A 15,197-nucleotide genomic window follows, 5' to 3' on the forward strand; every position below is an offset into this window, starting at 1 on the left:
TTTGATGTTTATATACCTGAGGCTGAATAAGCCTTTGCAAATGCTCTTCCCTGAGTCAGACATGCTATTACCAGACTCTCCAAACTTCCATCCCTCATTCTTCTGGCTACCCCCAGCCCTGATATTCCTTGTTTAAAGATTTTATTAATTAATTTTTTTTCTTTTTTAGAGCGATAGCATGAGTAGGGGGAGGGGAAGAGGGAGAAAGAGAGAATCTCAAGCCCACTCCTTGCTGAGCACGGAGCCCAACATGGGCCTGGCCAGGATCTCACAATCCCAAGATCACAACCGAAGCTGAAATCGAGTATCAGTTGGTTAACAAACTGAGCCACCCAGATGCCCCTGGATATTCCTTGTTTACCCTGTTATTCCTCATTTCAGCATCCTGTTATGTTCCCTTCAGATAATTTATTAGAAATTTTAATTATGTTAAGATTTTTGTGTATATTTAATTTTTTGCCTATGTCTTCAGAACTGTAAAGCTCAGTGAGAACAGTATTTTTGTCTTGCTCACAATATTCTCATAGTCCAGCTTTAAAAGACTCCAGATATTTGTTGATTCTCAACTGAGGATGGTGGGTATTTGGCCCAAGATGGACATGTGGTAATATTCCTGAGGAGGACTGGAAGAAGAGAAATTAGCTACATTCCTTTGCAGTAACATGACAGGAGAGTCCAAAATGTCATTAGTGCCACTCTTGGGAAACCCTGATTTATTTATTTATTTATCTATCTATTTATTTATTTATTAAAGATTTTATTTATTTATTTGACAGACAGAGATCACAAGTAGGCAGAGACAGACAGAGAGAGAGGGGGGAGGCAGGCTCCCCACCGAGCAGAGAGCCCAATTCGGGGCTCAAACCCAGGACCCTGGGATCATAACCTGAGCTGAAGGCAGAGGCTTCAACCCACTGAGCCACCCAGGCGCCCAGGAAACCCTGATTTAAACTGAGGCTTTATAATATGTTTTTGGTTATAAGTGGCAGAAACTCAAACTGTTGTTGCTAACGTGATGAACAAGAAGGATTTGGTAGAGGACAGGCAGAAACCAATTTTATTGTTTCTCATTATTGTCTCTGAAAATCTCTGAAGATCCCTTTCTGCTCCTAGGATAAAATCTTAAGCAAAGCCTTTAGCTTCTCCGGTCACTCCCAAGTAATTAAAAAACCCTCCAGTCATGTTCTAATAATAAACAAATAGTCTTTTCTCCCAGGTATTAAAAAATCCTGTCCAGTGTAATGTCAAAAATGTCAGAACCACACAGGTAAAAAATTATCTGCCATTCCCTCTCTACCCTTTCCCCTGACTTGCTTTTCATTTTGGGCTGCTCCTGGGCTGAGAAAGATAAGGACAGAAAGGATCTTTACTGACTAGGATAGTTATAGCCTGGTGTCATTGTCCTGTAGGTAGAGAGGAGGTTTGAGGCTTATCTTTCTCTCCTGGAATCATCACTCACCTATAATCCCTTGGCTCAGCAGTATATCTTCTGGTGTACCTTATGACATATGCCTTAGTCCCCTGGTTTCCAGGGATCCATTCAAAGGTTAGGGTCATCTCACTCCTATTGGACAGTCAATATTAGTCAGTCCTATTGGACAGCCTCTCTCAATATGATCCAATCCAGCTCTCTTACAGGGATGGGCTCCTCACTTGGCCCACGGAAAGGACATGTGTATCTTTCACAGAAGTTTGGACTGTTCTTAATCAGCCTGTGTGCATCTTTTGCTTGGAGGCAGTCTTAGCCAATTGAGTTAGGGCTTCTCTTGTTTTTTCTTGTGTGTGTGTTTTTTTTAAAGATTTTATTTATTTATGTGTCAGAGAGAGAGGCAGCACACAAGCAGGGGGAGTGGCAGGCAGAGGGAGAAGCAAGGTCCTCGCTGAGCAAGGATACCAATGCAGGACTTGGTCTCAAGACACTGGGGTCATGACCTGAGCTGAAGGCAGACGCTTAACTGACTGAGTCACCCAGGTGTCTCTGACTTGGGACTTTTCAAATGAGAATCAGTTCTGAGTCTTGTCTGTCTAATATGCCAAAAGATACATGTCATCTTTTCAAAATGGTCCTCTTAAAGACTTTGAGACTTGGCTTGAGATGAGGGGGAAGAATTTACCTCTATACCCCCATTAGAGTACCTTGATTTGGAAGGTATTTGGCATTGACTTTTGAGGCTCTGCCGAGAAAATCCATTTTTATCAATTTGTAAATAGAGTAAGGGTTCGGTTTACTCTAGCTCGGGAATTCTCAAAGATAGCACTACTGACAAGTTGGACTAATTCTTTGTTGTGGGGTATGGTTCTGATGCATTGTAGGAGGTCTAGCAGCATGTGTAGTATCTATTAGATAACAATAGCACCTCCTCCCATTGGTGACAAAATCACCCCTACTTGAGAGTTATTGCTTTAGTTTGGATTGGTGCTTCTCAATGTCTTTTTTGATGATCAGATTAGATCATTCAGAAAAGTAGGTCAATAGACAAGAATGCTCACAATTAGAGGTTTCCAGCAAGAATCACCATCTGGGCATACCTGTAAGCCACCTGAAGCACATAAGTGAGCCCATGTACACCATTTCAGATGCTCTTAGGCAGGAAAAAAAAAAGGAGGGGGTTATTGGCTCTTTAAATCCAAGGAAGGCTAACTAGAACTGGGAACTCAAACATTACTAGGATGCCCAGTGATCTCTTCATCGGTCATTTCTTGAATTTGCCATCTTGCAGTTTTTTCCAAGAACAGACTTTCTAGTTTAAAAAATCCCAAGTATTGGGTTTATTGTCTTTACCTTGGTTAGGTGCTGCTCAGAAGCTTTCAGCCAAAGATTCAGGATCATTGAAGAACAAAGCAGCCCAAATGACAATTATGTGAATGGATGAAATGGAAGTTTCCAAGACAAAATAAGAGGCCAGGTCAACCTGATATTATACAGCAGAACAAAATGAAACAAAAACAAAAACAGAAACAAAACACAAAAAAATATGATATGGCTTAAAGGCCGAGCACAAAGATTTCTGATGGGCCAGAAGAGGAAGGATTTTTTAGACAAAGGGAAGAACATAGGCAAAATAATATCAACAGAGATAGTAATGCCTGATATGAGAACCTACAAAAGATCAGTATTACTAGAGCAGAGTTTGAGGGCAAAGAGTCAGGGAACAGGCTAGACATAGAAGGTAGATCATGAGTGATTTTGTCTGCTAAGAGAAGTTTTTCTTCTGGAGATCCATGACGAAATTTAAGAAAGGCAGCAACATGGTGAGATATATATATATTGGATTACTTGGGTAGCTATGAATGGCATAGATGGAGGCAGATTATTGTAGAATACAGACAAGGGAGGCTAAGGACCTAGCAGCAGAGATGACCATGAGAGCTACTTAGGAGAAAAAAAATCAATAGATGGTCAACTGACTCCGTGGGGAATGGAACCTAAGAAGATTTTTCTGTACAGATCATCTTCCTTCTTGCATAGATTATTTTGATAGTTCCATGTCTTTCTGACTCTAGTATCTCCTCTAATCTAATGCCATTATTCTAAACACAACTCTCTCTAAAACATAAATCCAATCAAATTCAATAGTTGTTCATATATCCATAGATTTCCACAACCAGCTCAATCTAAGCTTAGTATATTTCACTGCCAGGGGCATGTGGATGGCTCAGTCAGTTAAGTGCTAGACTCTTGATTTCAGCTCAGGATTGTGAGATCAAGTCTCCATTTGGGCTCTGTGCTCAGTGTAGAGTCTACTTGTCCTTCTCTGCTTCTTCCACAACCCCCTTGTCAAATGAATAAATAAATAAAATTTTTCAAAAACAAAGCTAATCAAAAAAGAAGTCCCATACCCTTTAACAGCAACCTCCATTTCCCCACAATCCTTCCAACACTAGGCAGACTAATCTACTTTCTGTCTCTACAGATATCCCTGTATTGGACATTTCATATAAAGAGAACCATATTGTATATATATCTTTTATGATATAGTATATATATCTTTTATGATGGGTTTCTTAGCATCTTTTCACGTTGTAGTGTGTAACTATTCCTTTTTTATAGTCAAGTAATATTCCATCACGTGGACACACTATAATTTATTTATCCGTTCATTAGTTGGTAGATATTTGGGTGGTTTCACTTTTTAGGTATTATGAATAATGTGGCTATTCACATTCACATACAAGTTTTTATGTGAATGTATCTTTTGTGTATTATTTAAGAATGGAATCACTGGGTCACAAGGTATCACTATGTTTAGTATTTTGAGGAACTGAATCTGTAATATTGGATATATGCAGTCATGTGCTAAATTAACATCTAGAACCATAGTCTGAGTTCTTTTTTTCCCCCATAGTCTGAGTTCTAAATGCCTTGGTCGGCTTTGTTCTGACTTGTGGAGGAATCCACCATACACTTCTGGGTGGGTGATGACAGCAAAGATATAATGGCCAATATATACACTTTGGCATTGTATAGATTTAAAAGGAGGTCCTGAGTTATTTCTGGGGACTCTGCCAGGTTTTAACAGTTAATGGAAAAAGTAATTGCATATATGAATTATCTAAAAGAATTAATCTATTTAGGTAATGTAATGTTTTTTAACTCAAGTTCTGGACTTTGGTCAGACTTAATGTTTTCACTTGGTAAGTGCAATTTCACTGCATGAAGTTCACTGGACATATATTAATGAGTTAGCTAGAGTGAACAGTGATCCTATATATCCTAAATGAAATATCAGATACACACAATCAGTGCATTAAATCTATCTTGGGTGCTTTCTGCATGTGACCCATTCCTAAATGCTGGCTCTTTTCTTATAGGGCCCTTTTGTGGGTTTCTCAGTAACCTCCTCTCTTGCTAGGGATTGCTCACTGTACTATCTCCTAACATTGGGGGCAAAAATCTGTGGCTAACCATTTGGATAGTCCACTTAGCTCCTGGTTCAAAGATACACTCTCTTAAGCTTATTCAAGCCTGGCTACCTTCTGTGACATTCACATAACCCCCAGGATAATTTTTCTTGCAAAATTGCAAGTACAGGCCTTTTCCACTGTAGACCTTTCTCTGCTCTGCCATCAAAGACCTCTTTGGATAGTCTATTGTCTTTAGACTTTTCAGGTAACATAAACTACAGGGCACAGAAGTCAAATGGTCTGAATTTGGGGCATGTGGGAGGCTTGGTTAAATATCTGCCTTCAGCTCGGGTCATGATCCCAAGGTCCTGGGATCAAGCCCTGCATTGCGCTCTCTGCTCAGCAGGAAGCCTGCTTCACCCTCTCCGTCTGCCTGCAGCTCTGCCTACTTGTGCTCTCTCCTTCTCTCTGTCAAATAAACAAGTAAAATCTTAAAAACAAACAAACCTTGCCCGAGTTTCTGCAAGTTCCTTCACTTGGCTTGAGGTGGGGATAGGATGAGATATGCACTTTCCTTTCCCCACTCTTGGGAAAAGGGAGGAAAATGCACAGCACTCCCGAAAAGTGTTTCTTAGGCATCTTCATTTTTCTGTCTTTGATCGATTCTGCCGTATCATTCCCTGGAGGTATGTGAGGACAGAGAATTGCTAAAGGAGCTTCACATTATTCCTATCATGCATTGTGTGGTTGGCCTAGCTCCCTTTTTAAGAATACTTAGCACACTTGCCATTTCTTCCTTTTTTTTTTTTTAAGATTTTATTTATGTATTTGAAAGAGAGAGAAAGTAATAGAGAGTACAAGTTGGGGGAGGGACAAAGAGAGATGGAGAAGCAGACTCCCCACAGATGCAGACCAGATCACAGGACCCTGAGATCATGACCTGAGCTGAGGGCAGATGCTTAACCTACTGAGCCATCCAAGCACCCAGGATCTATTTCTTTTAACTTTGGAGGCTCTGCCAAAGGACGTGGAAAATTCCCACTGAATATTACTACATCTTAGAAATTTGTGCCAGGATTATTCTAAGTTCTCAACCATTTTTTGGTATCTTGGACCCCTCTGACATTCTGGTAAATGGCAAATTAGAGACCCCTTTCTCACATGACATTTCTACGTGCATAAAACAAATATGTAGGATTACAACAGAAACCAATTATGTGGCAGTAAACTTGAATCCTCAGATCCCATGGAGTTACCTCTCAAGTTGAAAACTTACATTAGAATCCTAGTACTTTACAAGAACTATTACATTTATCTTCCTAACACCCCAATGAGGAAACTGAGACATAATGAGGTTAAGTACTTGGCCTAAGACCACGTACCTAGTCAGAGGCAGAGAAAGGATTTGAACCTGGGCAGTCCAAAACTATAGTGTTGTTTTGAGATTATGCATATAAGAGCTTCCAAATTCATTGATGGTTGAGTAATTATTTCCTTGGGTGAGGGACAGACCTTTAGAGTTAACCAAGCTCCATTTTTCCCCTGGGCCAGAATAACACAAGGAATCATCTCCAAGGGTGCATGTCTGGCTCAGCCAGTCGAGTGGGCAACTCTTTATCTCCAGGTGGTAAGTTCGAACCCCATGTTGGTTGGGTGTAGAGATTATTTAAAAAAATAAAAATTTTGGGGCGTCTGGGTGGCTCAGTGGCTCAGCCACTGCCTTCGGCTCAGGTCATGATCTCAAGGTCCTGGGATCGAGTCCCGCGTCGGGCTCTCTGCTCAGCGGGGAGCCTGCTTCCTCCTCTCTCTCTCTCTCTCTCTGCCTGCCTCTCTGCCTACTTGTGATCTCTCTGTCAAATAAATAAATAAAATCTTAAAAAAAATAAATAAAAAATTTTAAAGATTTTATATATTTATTTGACAGAGAGAGAAAGACATAGAGAGAGGGAACACAAGCAGGAGGAGTGGGAGAGGGAGAAGAAGGCTCCCCACTGAGCAGGGAGCCAGACGTGGGGCTTGATTCCAGGACCTTGGAACCCTGACCTGAGTGGAAAGCAGATGCTCCATGAGTGAGCCAAACAGGTGTCCCTAAAAAAATAAAAATAAAAAATAAAATCTTAAAAAAATGCCATTATACACATATATGAGACTGTGCCTCCTTGATGCTGCATCTATGTGGAATACCCTGTCCTGTGGTTTAAGCCACTATTTGGTTTTCTTGTAGCTAACGGCATCCTAACTGATATACGTACAAATGGCTAAGATTGTGTGTTAACCTTAATAATAAAACAGTCAGTTATTTTACCAGCAAAAATAGGTTTATTTGGGAATAACAGAATTGCAATTTGGGACAAGCAAGCAAAGTATGGCAAAGCTATAGGCAAGTGTAACAAACACAGGAGAACATTATTTTATGGAGAAGGAGAAAGATGGGAGGGGTTGTTTTGAACAAAAGGCCTTTGGAAAAAAGCAAGAGTTTGGGATGATGATAGTTTCTCGCTGGCTGAGTTGCAGTAGTCTATTTCTTCTAGAAGATGCAATGTGTAACTTTCCTGTTGGGTCCTATGATGGATGATTCTTTCCCTGACATTGAGTGGTAAAACTTTCCCTTCCAGCCTCTCCTTAAATCATGTTAAGTCCTCTTTAGTGGGCTTTCCCTTCATTAATTTTAGCAATTAAATATTCCACCAATCCCGGAGAAGGGAGTCTTGGAGCAAATTACATTGAATTAGAAAAGTGACAAAAATATGGTGTTTCTTATTCCCTTGTTGGACAGTAAAAGCCATAACGAGTATGTACTAATACCTCTTCCGTAACATTTATTGTAGAATTAAAAGAGAAAATGTTCTCAGTAGAGTTAAGAACCACTGCTCTTCCCCTTACACTGAATGTTTGGAAGTTGTCGGAAGTAGGGAGGAGGCAACAGAAAGGTGATTGAGAGAATAAACAAAAAAACAACCTTTCAGATTCCAGGTTCCTCATCTGTTAACAGCAACAGATATTTTATAAGTGCAGAATATTTTCACACAGAATTTTGTGCACTTTGTTATTATTCGTCTGGTAATGCCACACATCAGCATTGTCATTCTCCCTATTTCCCATTTGACTAAATAGAAATCTTGAAAACTAACAGAAATGATTATTCATTCCTGTTCCTTAGATAGGAATAATAACAACTGCTGTCATGTTTTAGCTATCCTAACAAAATTATTTTGACAGTTCACCACTAATAGGCTCAGCAATTGGAAGTTTTAAATCTGAAGGTTTGGTGGAATGTTTTGGCTCAGGACCGGATATGGAAACAGTATCTTTTTTTTGTTGTCGTTCTCCATGTCTCTCCTCCCCCATGCCCATTCGTTTACTGTGTTTAGTACCTCAGAACAGGGTATACTCAAAACCTAAAAATACTCAAAAGCCTAAAAACTCGTAGTTGGCCATATTTACATATTTGAATTCACGGGAAACGTGGTGAAAAAAGAGTAACTGAAATCAATAACTACATCAATACAGGGTTAGAATGCCTCAACATTTATTCGTTTAAGTGCTGAGGCTCTACAGCAGTAGTTTTTAATCTGAGATCCTTGGATTGGTCTGGGGAGTCTGAACTTGAATATACTGTAATATATTGCATATATATATATATATGTATACTGTAACATAGGAGCGTGTCTACGTGCATTTTTCTGGAGTAAAGTCCCCTAGTTTTCACCAGATTCGCTGAATGTCCCTAGAGCCCTCAAAACGCTACAAAACACGATACCAGTTGACAGCATTGCAAAAATGCATTTCTTCTTAAGTGGTCTTTTTTTCCTATTTGGCAAGGCAGAAACCTCCTGCCCTAAACAAAAATGGCGGGAGCGGCTTCACACGTTGCCCCTCACGCTGAAAGGCTAGAAGGCCCCCGCTACATTCTTTCCACCTTCCCACTCCTGACCCCGGAAGGACTCCATCCCCGCGGCCAAGCGGCTGCTCAGCGCGGGGCTGCGGCGGGGAAGCAGGCGTGGGCCAGCCGCACCTGGCCTGGAGGAGCACCAGGTACAAGGGTGGAGACGCCGGGCGTTGGAGCGGGTGGGGTCGCTACGCGGGCCCCGCTGAGGAGGCGAGGCTGGGCATGGTGGGGCGTGGTGGGGCGCCGGCTGGGGCCCTGGCCTTGGCCCTTGAGCTTCTCAGTGCCGGTGAAGGAACAGAAAGCCAGAGAAGTCCCCACGCCGGAGGGAGGCCCGCAAAGGCAGCACTCAATCAGGGAGGGCACCCGACTGGTCCGAGCCCGACTGAGGGCCAGGGCGGGCGAGCCGAGAGGGAGACCCCTTTCCTGGTCCCTTGGTAAAGAAGGAAGACCGCTGAGGAGATTGCTGTGGGGATCGGGGGGTGGGGGTCTTGGTGGAGGTAGGAGCCGCTTGTGGGTCTGTGTTTCTGCTTGAATGCCAGTGGTTTGAGCAGGGAGTGGTATTTGAATGGGGAAGATTACGCTCTCTTTGCAGGTGCTTTCAGAGAACAATGTAGCATTGGGAGGAATTGGGGCGTTGGGATCCTCTGTCAATAAAGTTGCTTAACATTTATATTCTGGAGGGAGGACTCCGGAAGATCTTGCTCTTGCACAGACTTTAATTATTATTGTTCTATCATTATTGCAACGAAGCATAGCTGTGTTTTTCTCAGAGTTCGGTTGTATGGATTTAGGCTTCACGTCAAAATTTTTTAGGGTATTTCAGACTTTCATATTTGCTTAACTAGTAAAGTTCAAGCTGTAAAACAGAATTTTAGGGTGTTTAGAAACAAACTCTATCACACTTTTTAGCTCTGCAGTGGTTAGCTGTAGAGAAGCGAGTAATATTACATAATACAGTATTTCTGGTAATGTTTTAGACTCTTTATGAATTTGAATATTAAACTGCCTTAGTGTTCATTTTAATTATGAAACTCTTATGGAAGCAACTGAAAGTCGGATTTTAAATATTATTCAATTATTATTAAGTTTGGAATCATTCCCTCAGTGATTTTAAGTTAAAGGGAATGAGGTAGGTAGGATGTAAAAAGGAGATTTGTCAGAACTCTTTTAAGAAAACCCTGGCAGTTTAAATTGAAAAGTTTGCTTTATTTTCTTTCTCCTCTCTTTAAAAAATAGGAATCTGTTATTATGGAGAAAGACACTTTGGGGGAATTACTCAGTATTTTTTTTTAATGTAGCAAAGATGGCTTAATGATCCAGAATCTACTTAATTGCTAAAAATGTTTCTTAAGAAGTTGTCAGTTTTAGGGGAGTGGAGGGGATAAGTGTACCTTTTTTTATTCTTTTTAGTGTAACAAAAAAATAATATATGTAGGTGCCTAAAAAATGAAATATTTGGAAAGACTTATAATGAAAAGGAATGATTCCTTCCCAGCCTCTCTTATACCCCAGAGGACCATTTTTCTCTTGTTTGTTTATAGATTCCTTTGTATTTCTCAGTAATATATTTGTATCATAGTTTATTGGTTGGAATAAATGTGTTTCAATTAGAATTATACTGAGCCTGAACATAGTCATTAGAATATGTGTGAGGGGGCATTAAGTTTATACTCTGTGTCAGTAGTAGGGAATAAGGTTAGTAGGTTAGTGTCAATAGCAGTAAACCACCTGTGTTTTATTTGGAAGGAGACTACTACTTAATCAGTGGTTTTGACAATTGTGTGAAGAAAGAATATTAACAGAAAAGGGTAGTCTACTGGAGTCTACAAAAAGAGAAGACAAATATGCAGAAATAAAGGACTTAAAGTATAGCTAGCCAGTAAGCTTTTATAGAGAGATTGCTAATGATTTTTATCTTCTCTTTAGTTAGATTTATGTGGCCCTATTCAATGAAAAGAAACATTAGATTTGGTAGACATAAACATTCTAGTTACTGGAGAGGCCTATTCTGTTGTGTACCAGAGACCTGTCTCTGGCTTTTAATTGGCCTAGATAAGTGGATCCAGGGATCCATTAATTTTGTGCTCACTAGGCAGCCTTTTCAACATTTTAGAAAAATTTAGCTCCTTACAGTTTTTTATTTCACAGAAAGTGTGTTTTGATAACATATTTAAGTATTCTTTTACTAGATAGTATATTTCCTTATTATAAATGAATAAATTTTTAAGAGAACTTATACATCAATACTATGTGAATTTGTTTAGGCACACAGATAAAATTGAGTTTCTGGCTTTGAAAAGCATAGACCCAGAGCCTGAACCATTATGTATCTATGAAGGCTACCCGTAAGGGCTTTTCTGTGAGCTGCTTTCTCTATAGACATCAATAGAAATAGGCATTAAAACAATTAAAATTTCATAGCATGTATGTGGCATTTCTTTGAAGATCTTTAAAATGGGCTAGTAGGAGAATAAGTGCCTGAGTTCTGAAGTTCAGTGAACTGAGCTTTCTAGCCCCGGGAGTCCTGGTCCCAGTCAGATTTCCTTGTAGGAAATAGGTGGAAGAAATCAGTTTTAAATTGTGATTTAAAAGCTGAAATGTTTAACCAGAAAAGAGAAAATCTAGAACCTGCAATTTTCTAGGGAAAATGTGCTACCTGAACTCTCAGTTCAAATCTAACTCAGTTCTTTTTGGGTGCTTTGGTGATTAATAAATAAACTTTTAGCTTGGATAAATTTGGCTCATAATTTTTTTCAGGGAAGTTTATTATGAATAATTAACTGCAAAAAGAAAAAAAAACTGATAGAGTTAAAATTTCAATTTGTCTCTTTCATTTGGTGGCTCATATGTTTTTATGTTTCATTTAATGAAGATTAGAAGAGGAGTCATGTCAGAAGAAACAGTAAGCGAATCACAGTTTTCCTTGAAGACAGCAGTATTAAGAGTGTTTGATCTTCCTCTGTCTTGGTACTATTCTCTCTCCCAGGTAAAAAAGAAAGAAACATGAAGTTGAATAATAAATTTATTGCTCAGAGCATAGTATTTTATTTACAGTATTTAACTTTCAGTTGAGGTTTTAAATGGTTCAGTCAAATATTTATTAAGGTGGTTTAATACTTACTTGATTTTTATTTCATTGCTTTTAGTTGTTATCATATTCAGGACTTTTTAAAGAAATAGTCCTGGGGTACCTGGCTGCCTCAGTTGGAAGAACAAGTGACTTTTGATCTTGGGGTCCTGAGTTTGAGCCCCATGTGGGTGTAGAGATTACTTAGATAAATTAAATTAACTTAGACAAAATTGTTCTACCTTTTTTTTTTTTTTATAGAGATTCTTTTATTGATTCATTTGAGAGAGAGCAAGCAAGAGCATGAAGGGGGAGGTGAGAGGAAGAGGAAGAAGCAGTCTTCCCACTGAGCGGGGAGCCTCGTACCTCATAAATGGAATTATATAATATTTGTCTTTTTGGGACTGCCTTATTTTACTTAGCATAATGTCCTCAAGGTTCATTTATTATGTAGCATGTCAGAATTTCCTTTTTTTTTTTTTTTTAAAGATTTTATTTGTTGATTTGTCAGAGAGAGAGAGAGAGTGCACACAAGCACAAGCAGTGGGATCGGCAGGCAGAAGGAGAAGCAGGCTCCCTGCTGAGCAAGGAGCCTAATTCCGGACTCACCTGAGCCAAAGGCAGATGCTTAATTGACCGAGCCACCCAGGCGTCCCAGAATTTCCTTGTCTTCCCAGGTTGAATAACATTTGATTTTACATACATACCACATTTGGTTAATCCATTCATCCACCACTGGTCATTTGTGTTACTTCCATCTTTTGGCTCTTGTGAATAATGGTGCTATAAACATGAGTATATAAATATGTATTCAAGTCCCTGCTTTCAGCTCTTTTGGATATATATCTGATGTGAAATTGCTGGATCACATGGTGATTCTGTGTTAAATTTGTTGAGGAACTCGCATATCTCTTTCCATAGTGGCTTCACCACCACTTTTCATTTCTACCAGCAGTGGACAAGAGTTCTGGCTTCTCCACATTCTCACCAACACCTGTTATTTTCTGGCTTTTTGATATAGTTGGTATCTCATTGTGGTTGTGATTTACATTTCCCTAGTGATTAGTGATGTTGAGCATCTCTTCACGCACTTACTGTCTTTTTGTATATCTTCCATGGGAGCAGTCCCTATATTTTTAGTATTTGCTTCTAAGGCAATTTGTGCTTCCTTGTGCTAAAGAAAAAGGTATGTATAGAAAGTAGCATTTAGTTCTCTAAAGTTACACCAAATTTCATCCAATCCAAGATGATGATTTTTGACATTTGGACATTTACAAAACTTGCTTACATATTGAAATGAATAGTATCTCAGATGGGTGAAATATAGTGTAATTTTACATGTATATAGGAAAGGAGGTTGCACAGTTAAAATGTATGAGAATAGTAATTACTACCTAGGGTTCAATATGTTTAAGACGTTGTTTATGTCCTTTATACATAAAATGTCTCTAATCTACAAAGTAACCCTGGAATTTGGAAATCATCTCAATTTTACTAATCTGGAGGCTTCCAAGAGCTTCAGTAACTTATCTAAAAGGGCAAATAATAGGGGTACCTGGGTGGCTCAGTTGGTTAAACATCCGACTCTATTTATTTATTTGAGAGAGACAGTGTGTGTGTGTGCAGGCAGGGGGAGGGAGAGGCACTAGCATACTCCATGGTATGCTAGTGCATAGCACAGAATCCCACACAGAGCACGATCTCAGGATCCTTATATTAGAACCTAAGCTGAAATCAAGAGGTATACACTACTTGATCATATATAGTATTCAGTGTGACTAAAGTGATTTTAATAGATGATGTAAGATAAATAGGGATTTATTTATTTAAGATTATTTTTATTGACATATATTATTAGCCCCAGGGGTACGGGTCTGTGCATTGTCAGGCTTACACATTTCACAGCACTCATCATATCACATACCCTCCCCAATGTCCATAACTCAACCACCCTCTTCCTACCCCCCAATCTCCCAGCAACCCTTGGTTTGTTTTGTGAGATTAAGAGTCTCTTATGGTTTGTCTCCCTCCGACAAATAGGAATTTAAACACCTTCAGTGATGCATCTTGATTCATGTTTCACCACTGCGGAATTGTGTGATCTTTGGCAGGTCACTTAACCTCTTTGAAGCCAATTTACCATATTTGACATGCAATAAATGTTAACTCCTATTATATTTCCCTGTGTCATTTATTTAAGTAATAATAGATTTTCCAAGTATTTGTTCTTTCATTTAGTGAATATATACTCTAAACAAAATACTTTTGTCTCTTTTGGTTCTGTACTTTTCTTAAGGATTGCTTTGGAATATTACTGTTTATCATGTAATAGAAACAGACTCTGATTTTCCACCACAACATGAAGAGGCAAGTAGTTTAGTTGATTCTCCAAATTCAGAGTGTCAAGTGAGAAAGACAAAGACAAATTCTAAGCAATTAGGATAAAAAGCTGTCTAAATGCACTGTAGCATCCTGAACTGGTCCTGGAATTGAAAAAGAACATCAGTGGAAAAACTGGTGAAATCAGAATAAAGTCTATAGTTTAGTTAATAATATTGTACTGTTAGCTTTTTCGTTTTGTTTTAATGTAAATTTTTTAGTTTTACAAGAGGTTATATAAGATGTTAATATCAGGAAAATCCCAAGTGATGGGTATATAGGAACCCTACTATCTTTGCAGCTTTTCTGTAAATCTAAAGTTATTTCGGGGCACCTCGGTGGGTCAGCTGGTTAAGTGTCTGCCTTGGGTTTAGGTTATAATCTTGGGGTCCTGGGATCAAGCCCCACATTGGGCTCCCTACTCAGTGGGTAGTCTGCTTTTCCCTCTGCCTCTGCCCCTCCCATGCTTGTGCTCTCCCTTTCTCAAATAAATAAATAAATAAATAAAATCTTTAAAGTAATTATTTCTGGGGCACCTGGGTGGCTCACCTGGGTGGGTTAAAGCCTCTGCTTTCCGCTCAGGTCATGATCCCAGGGTCCTGGAATTGAGCCCCGCATCGGGCTCCCTGCTCCACAGAGGAGCCTGCTTTCCTTCCTCTCTCTCTGCCTGCCTCTCTGCCTACTTGTGATCTTTGTCTGTCAAATAAATTAAAAAAGAAAATTATTTCTGTTTTAATTTTTTAAATTAGCATTAAATCATAGCTCACATTTTTGAGTACCTGCTACGTGTCAGATATTATGTTATGTATGTTATCTATCCACAACAACCTTATGAGGAAAGGGTTATTCCCATTTATTCAGAGTTTACAGTTTGCATGCAGTATGTTCTAGTTATCAGAAAGATGCATTCAAAGTATATCTATTAAGCCTCTACTGTGTTTCAGTCCAGACATAATGTGGTGAGCAAGATATAGGCATAGTTCCAGCCCTTACTGAGCTTAGAACCTTAATAAAGTT

General features: G+C 39.3%; 1 protein-coding gene across 4 annotated transcripts in view; it reads left to right on the plus strand.

The window, feature by feature from the left end:
* Window positions 1-8,756: 8,756 nt before the first annotated feature.
* Window positions 8,757-15,197, plus strand: part of MIGA1 (mitoguardin 1) — a gene marked incomplete at its 5' end in the record, with an annotated part of 104,366 nt that continues 97,925 nt past the window's right edge. For 2 of the 4 annotated variants that reach the window (XM_082686671.1, XM_082686672.1), the window contains 2 exons: window positions 8,757-8,880; window positions 11,607-11,720. In XM_082686671.1, the coding sequence (XP_082542797.1) occupies window positions 11,622-11,720 (99 nt within the window). Of the gene's footprint in view, window positions 8,881-11,588; window positions 11,721-15,197 lie in introns of those variants that run through there. The other 2 variants (XM_082686669.1, XM_082686670.1) reach the window with 1 other exon arrangement.

Source organism: Mustela nivalis, assembly GCF_964662115.1.
Source record: "Mustela nivalis genome assembly, chromosome: 10".
Taxonomy (NCBI): Eukaryota; Metazoa; Chordata; class Mammalia; order Carnivora; family Mustelidae; genus Mustela; species Mustela nivalis.